The 7,647-nt window shown below is 43.2% G+C and overlaps 1 protein-coding gene across 1 annotated transcript in view; it reads left to right on the top strand.

Annotated features, from left to right (window-relative positions):
• Nucleotides 1-7,647, top strand: part of LOC121383881 (kinase non-catalytic C-lobe domain-containing protein 1-like) — a 62,071-nt gene that overhangs the window by 48,222 nt on the left and 6,202 nt on the right. The window contains exons 21-25 of the mRNA XM_041513977.1: nt 1,379-1,591; nt 3,503-3,606; nt 4,209-4,347; nt 5,143-5,325; nt 6,182-6,339. Coding sequence (XP_041369911.1) covers nt 1,379-1,591; nt 3,503-3,606; nt 4,209-4,347; nt 5,143-5,325; nt 6,182-6,339 — 797 coding nt within the window. The remainder of the gene's footprint in view (nt 1-1,378; nt 1,592-3,502; nt 3,607-4,208; nt 4,348-5,142; nt 5,326-6,181; nt 6,340-7,647) is intronic.

Raw genomic sequence — 7,647 nt, forward strand, 5'->3', positions numbered from 1 at the left:
TGTAGGTGGGTTTTTTCTGTTATATGGGAAGAAATCATTAAACAAAATCAATTAAGTAATATTAATTATGTACATGTATAGAAAAGATTTTGTTTATGTACAGAAATTAACACGTCTGCTTTAACTTTGTCACTGGCCGTGTTATGTGCTTTCCTGTTTGTGGGAAAATGCATATAAAAGATCTCTTGCTGCATTAGGAAATCTGCAGTGGGTTTCCGCTAATGATTATGTGTCAGAATTAGCAAATGTTTGACATCCAGTAGCTGATGATTAATTAATCAATGTGCTGCAGTGGTATTGTTAAACAAAACAAACTTTAACTTGAACATTTGTATTTGGAATCATTTTGATACATTAACTGACTGCTGTATGTTTTTGTATTCAAATCACCGTATAATGTGTTGGTTGACTATTGTATATTTTGAGATAACTGACTGATTATACTGAATCAGGGGTGGGAATTCTCCTCGGATCAGCTGTTTTCCTCTCATGGAACATGGCGTTTCCTCGCATTTCAATCGTCCTTTCCTCCAAAATGTGTCAGATGGTACCGATTTTAACCTAAGATTTCAAGAATTTCCAGGACCCCTCTAGATCTCCTCCTTTTTACAGTTCACCAATTCTCACCCCTGCTGAATAGAGGGTGGGATCTAGCCCAGTCAGTAGAACACTCGCCTGCATGAGGAGCTCGGGGCAAAGGATCAAATCCTCGTTGGTGGACCCATTATCTGATGGGTCTCTCTTCTGTCCCAAACATTGCTCACGACTAGTATATCAGAGGCCAGATGTACAGTTCTGTCTGTGGGAAACTGCATGTAAAAGATCCCTTTCTGCTAATGAAAAAATGTAATTTCATCATAAGAGCATGTGTCACAATACCAAATGTTTCACATCTAATAGCTGATGATACTCTAGTGGTGTTACTGAATTTTATTTTTGGGATAGATGGACATGACACAGGATATAGCTCAGTTGTAAACCACTTGCAAGATGCATGGTTGGTCTAGGTTTGATCCCCATAATTAAGTGGGCCAAATGGGTTACTTCTAATTTAAGCCATTGCACCACAACTGGTATAACAAAAGACATGGTATTTACTATCCTGTCTATTGGATGATGTATATAAAATATCCCTTGCTGCCTTTCTATAAGTGTTGCCCATATAATGTAGGCAGCAGGTTTCTCCTCTCATTATCTATGTGGTTCCTAATCATGTGTCCAACATCATATAACCGTAGTTTAAATGTGTTTAGTACAACATTTCTATCTGTCTTTTTTATGTTTGTTTTGTCTTGACATATTGACTATTGTAGATTTCTTATATTGACTATGTAAACTTTTGGTGTAAATTGCATGACTTTGGAGTTGTTTATTTTAGTGGGATTCATTTCGGTCGAGTAAACGAGCGAAGATGTCTCCTAAGATTCTGACCGGAGTGAGCGCGGCGGAGACGAAGGCGATGGATCAGTTCAAGATGGCCGCCAGTCTGATGGACCTGACCCCGGTGGCATTGTCACGGAGATCGGAGAACTTCGTCATCAGCGACCACACCGCGGCCAGCCTAGTGGAGCAGCTCACACTGCTGGAACAGGTTGGTGTCATGGAGATTAAATATTCTAAGTAATACTGGGGTGGGCGGAGAACTTCGTCATCAGCGACCACACCGCGGCCAGCCTAGTGGAGCAGCTCACACTGCTGGAACAGGTTGGTGTCATGGAGATTAAATATTCTAAGTAATACTGGGGTGGGCGGAGAACTTCGTCATCAGCGACCACACAGCGGCCAGCAAGTAATACTGGGTGGGTGGACGGAGAACTTCTTCATCAGCGACAACACCGCGGCCAGCAAGTAATACTGGGTGGGTGGACGGAGAACTTCGTCATCAGCGACCACACTGCGGCCAGCAAGTAATACTGGGTGGGTGGGTGGAGAACTTCGTCATCAGCGACCATACCGCGGCCAGCAAGTAATACTGGGTGGGTGGGCGGGGAACTTCATCATCAGCGACCACACCGCGGCCAGCCTAGTGGAGCAGCTCACACTGCTGGAACAGGTTGGTGTCATGGAGATTAAATATTCTAAGTAATACTGGGGTGGGCGGAGAACTTCGTCATCAGCGACCACACCGCGGCCAGCAAGTAATACTGGGTGGGTGGACGGAGAACTTCTTCATCAGCGACAACACCGCGGCCAGCAAGTAATACTGGGTGGGTGGACGGAGAACTTCGTCATCAGCGACCACACTGCGGCCAGCAAGTAATACTGGGTGGGTGGGTGGAGAACTTCGTCATCAGCGACCATACCGCGGCCAGCAAGTAATACTGGGTGGGTGGGCGGGGAACTTCATCATCAGCGACCACACCGCGGCCAGCCTAGTGGAGCAGCTCACACTGCTGGAACAGGTCTGTGTCATAGACAAACAGCTGACAGTAAATATTCTTAAGTAATCCTGGGGGAGGGGTGATCAGTTCAGTTGATAGTAGTGATGTTCTGATGATCGATTCAAAACGAAAACTGATCAGTTTGGGCTCTACCTATGTGATGTTCTATAATCGATTGTGTGGGAAACTGATCAGTTTGGGCTCTACCTATGTGATGTTCTATAATCGATTGTGTGGGAAACTATCAAGTAATAGTTCCTCCAGTTTATTTGATAGAACTCGGTTTGGGTTTGTTTTCATGTGTACATAAAGAAGAAAATATATTTAATAGTTATTAAAGGTAAAATGAGTCATTTGTAGGTTGAACACGACAAGAGGTGCATGTTCCTATCATTCATATCCTTCTAAAGTGCATATAATTCAGCTGATTGTGTCATTGAAAGTTGATCAGTTGGTGCCAATCAATTATAACTGATGATGGATGATGAATTCCCAACTGCTTCCCAACACTAGTTGGTAGAGTGCTAGCCTGAGGTGCTATAAAGTGTTTGATTGTATGATCGATCGAACCCTCATCGGGGGTCCCATTTTGTGATATAGTTTTCCCATCCCAACCAGTGCCACATTACTGGTATATCGAAGGGCATGTGATATGTGCTGTCCTGTCGGTGGGAATGTACATATGAACGATCCCTTGTTGCTAATAGAAAAATGAAGTATATGTTTCCTCTAAGACACTATGTCAGAATTATCAAATGTTTATCACCCAGTAGATGATTATTAATAAATTGGACTTCTTTAAACAAACAAACTTTCCTAAATAGTACATGACACAACAGAATAGTCTGTTAGTGAACAATGCATAGTTGGTTTCTTTGAGTGGGTGAGTATTCAGTCAGGCCTGCACACCAGTGCTGTGGGGATTCCCACACATCCTATAGCTGACTTGGAGGAACTAACTACTAACCATGTCGTTACCCTGCCAGCAACAATGAATGAAATTAATATTCACAGTGATTAAAATGTTATTTTCAGTGAACACAACTAGCATTCTGGTTGTAAATGTACTTGAAACAAATAGTATGTTATATTTTATATTTGTAAATTGTTTTTTGTTTTAGGAGATGTTTGGACAAACCCACCCAGTACACTTTCTCAACTCGAAGGCTCATGGAGTGGGCGTGGCTCTCTCCATGCAAGGACAACGTACTCCACTCTTACCCAGGTTTGTAATGGTTTATACCCGCTTAGTCACATACACACACTGGTTCATTGGTAAAGTAGTAGTTAGTTCAAATTAGTATCACTTTTTATAGCTGATAAAGGATTGTTAACAAGTAGTGCATTTTACTAAGTCAGTTATGTAATATTTACTAATAAAATGTGTGTATATATACAAAAACAATCACACACAGTACAGATGGTCAGACATATAAATGGAAACAGTGATAGTCAAGAAAGCAACATTTACTAGATATTTTATGTAAATTGTAATTTGAGTTGTTTACTTGTTGTAATACAATTTTGAATAAATGATTTTACAGATCTCCGGATTTCAAAGAAACTAACATTTCCGATAGCATGATGGTAGCATGTCGGCAAAAGCATGGAACCTAAAGTCTTTTATCCTTTGTCGCATAGTCCACTATATCGCCATGGTTACATAAAAGTAGTTTCTGACAGGTTCCAATGATCATGCAGAGGGCACAGAACTGAAAAAAGTTTCCCATAAAATTTAAACATTTTAAACAAAATTGGATTCAATTTTATGGAAATGTTTGACTTGATGAATGAAAACCCTGATGATGGTGTGTTACCGTGTTTCAGAAAGAAGGATGAACCTGTGTCCCACAACCTGTTTGTGAGTGACCCGCCCCTGGAGCCGATGGTTCACCGCTGGATCACGTACAATCAGGACATTTCACACTGGGTGGCCGCCGAAATCATCGTCTGTCCGTCCGCAAAGGTTAGACTTGTCAGCTAACTATCACTTCTTGTCATACTTACCCTGACCTCTCACCCTGCATGGTTCCATAGAATAGTCCAGTGGTAAAGCACACACCTCATGCACAGTCGGTCTAGGATCGATCCCCATCGGTGGACCCATTGGACTATTTCTCATTCCAGCTAGTGCACCACAACTGGTATATCAAAGGCTGTGGTATGTGCTATCCTGTCTGTGGGATGGTGCAGATAAAATATCCCTTACTTATAATGGAAACATGTTAAAATGACCATGTTTGACATCCACTAGCCGATGATTAATAAATCATACCAAGAGCCAATCAAATGGGTAAACCTTCTGATGAACCATAGACATTCTGTTCTTCACTGCTACAATCTGGATGTCGTTTCTGTTGCCCCCGCTTATATCCAAGTCATGTTGTGTTTGGTGCTGGGCTCGGGCGTGTTTTAGTTGTGCATTTTGTTTGTCCACATTTTATTTTTCCCTAATTCTTTTGATGGGTTATTTGTTCACTAACAAAGGTCTTGCAGAGTAAGGGCCGTAGCTAGTCTAAAGTAAATAGGTAGCAGTAAACAATAGTGTATGCATGCACTCAAATATAGAGCTAGTACTCATACCAGCTTAGACCTTATGACATCATCACTGGTATATCAGAGGTTGTGGTAGGTGCTGTCCTTTTAGATGAATGTTTTTCGATCAAAAGTTTAAAAATTTGTCATTTATTATTTTAATTACCTGCTGATATGTTCAACACAGTGCAGGGGTGTCATCAAACAAACGTTGCTTTCCTTCCAGAGTCAGGTGGCCATGCTCAGCAAGTTTATCGAGGTGGCCCAGCTGTGTGCAGACGTGCGTAACTTCGCCACATGTCTGTCGGTACTGGGCGGGCTGGAGAACCTCATCGTCAGACAGCTGCCCGTGTGGAAGAACCTGCCGGCCAAGTGTGTCACCACCATGGAGCAGCTGGCCACGCTGAAGGTATTCAACTCATTCATCTGGCTTATATTCAGTTAAGATTCAAGCACACCCCTCAGCTATCTCGACCGCCTGTCGAAGACGGTGGGTTTGTGTTTAGTGAGAGAGATGTTAGTGTAGTGGCCCTACACCTACACTTTCAGTCAGTAAACTCGCTCTGGAGGGGAGCCGATGTGAACCCAGTACCTACCAGCCTTACATCCAACGTCTTAACCACAATCTTTTTTATAACTCTTGTTTTTATTCCACTGATTCTTTTCCTTTCCCTATGTTCCTTAGCCACTGCACCACTTAGGCTTTTACTTCCTGGGTTTTATTCTTCTCATTGTGAGAGTGTCTGTCATGTTGAATCATACTTTGCTGTCCCAAGTACACCAGGCATGGATTCAAGGGAGTGTGCTGGGTGGATCCTCCTCACTCGGGGGATGGGGACACCTGCAAACTGCAAATGTTCAATGCTTCTTTATATCACAGATTCTATCTCGAATCCCAAGATACTCTCAAAAATCATCCTCAACTTCAGTGTCTAACCTACATGTATGTATTAATTCACATTTTAACTATATGTGTGAGCTTAGTAATTGGTCATTCCTCCACCCCACCCCATCCACCCACCCACACCACTTCTGATGCCTATAGGCTGGGTGTTTCCAGCAATATTAGTGTAGAACATTGTATGTGGCCTTTTTGAGTTATACACCTGCCTTTAATACAAATCCAGCATCTACCATTTACGTCCCAGTCCTTGTCTTGAACTATACCATACACTTGTTAGTAGATTGCTATGTGTACATGTGTATGGATGTGTAGGGTACCGACATCAACATGTAAATGTTATATGTATAACTGTGTTTTTCAGATGCAGCTGAAGAGTGACCCAGACGTCCTGATGAAAGAAAAGGATAGCTACCTCCTTCCCACAATCCCCTCTGTCCTTTACTTCCTGCTTCATGTCCAACAGCTGGAGATTGGAGGATTTCGATTGGCCAATGGCATGTACAAATGGGGCAAAATGAGGTCAGCTGCACTTTAGTTATATCTGAATCTTTATTAAAACAACAGAACAAATATTATTAACTCCAAGAGGAATCCTTGTGGATAATAATAAAACAGATAACATAGATTTGATGACATACATACATACACAGAGTTCAGAATTTGCGAAAAACATAGTTATTTAATGAACAGCGATATTATTATATAAGACAATTCCCACACTGGTGTAGAGACGAAGAGAATAATTGTAATTATTTAATTAGTTTTTCATTTCTATTTCAATTTATTTTTGTGCATATATCCAAATAAGACTGAAGCACTTGGTCATGGATTCAGCTCCGTTAGTAGTCGGAGTAGTGTGATCGTGGTACAAGGAGCAGGATTCAGCTCCATTAGTAGTCGGAGTAGTGTGGTCGTGGTACAAGGAGCGGGATTCAGCTCCGTTAGTAGTCGGAGTAGTGTGGTCGTGGTACAAGGAGCAGGATTCAGCTCCGTTAGTAGTCGGAGTAGTGTGGTCGTGGTACAAGGAGCAGGATTAAGCTCCGTTAGTAGTCGTGGTACAAGGAGCAGGATTCAGCTCCCGTTAGTAGTTAAGAGTAGTGTGGTCGTGATACAAGGAGCGGGATTCAGCTCCGTTAGTAGTCAGAGTAGTGTGGTCGTGGTACAAGGAGCGGGATTCAGCTCCGTTAGTAGTCAAGAGTAGTGTGGTCGTGGTACAAGGAGCGGGATTCAGCTCCGTTAGTAGTCAAGAGTAGTGTGGTCGTGATACAAGGTGCTGGATTCAGCTCCGTTAGTAGTCGGAGTAGTGTGGTCGTGGTACAAGGAGCGGGATTCAGCTCCGTTAGTAGTCGGAGTAGTGTGGTCGTGGTACAAGGAGCGGGATTCAGCTCCGTTAGTAGTCGGAGTAGTGTGGTCGTGGTACAAGGAGCGGGATTCAGCTCCGTTAGTAGTCGGAGTAGTGTGGTCGTGGTACAAGGAGCGGGATTCAGCTCCGTTAGTAGTCGGAGTAGTGTGGTCGTGGTACAAGGAGCGGGATTCAGCTCCGTTAGTAGTCGGAGTAGTGTGGTCGTGGTACAAGGAGCGGGATTCAGCTCCGTTAGTAGTCGGAGTAGTGTGGTCGTGGTACAAGGAGCGGGATTCAGCTCCGTTAGTAGTCGGAGTAGTGTGGTCGTGGTACAAGGAGCGGGATTCAGCACCGTTAGTAGTCGGAGTAGTGTGGTCGTGGTACAAGGAGCGGGATTCAGCTCCGTTAGTAGTCGGAGTAGTGTGGTCGTGGTACAAGGAGCGGGATTCAGCTCCGTTAGTAATCGGAGTAGTGTGGTCGTGGTA

This window comes from Gigantopelta aegis, chromosome 10, assembly GCF_016097555.1.
Source record: "Gigantopelta aegis isolate Gae_Host chromosome 10, Gae_host_genome, whole genome shotgun sequence".
In the NCBI taxonomy this organism is placed as follows: Eukaryota; Metazoa; Mollusca; class Gastropoda; order Neomphalida; family Peltospiridae; genus Gigantopelta; species Gigantopelta aegis.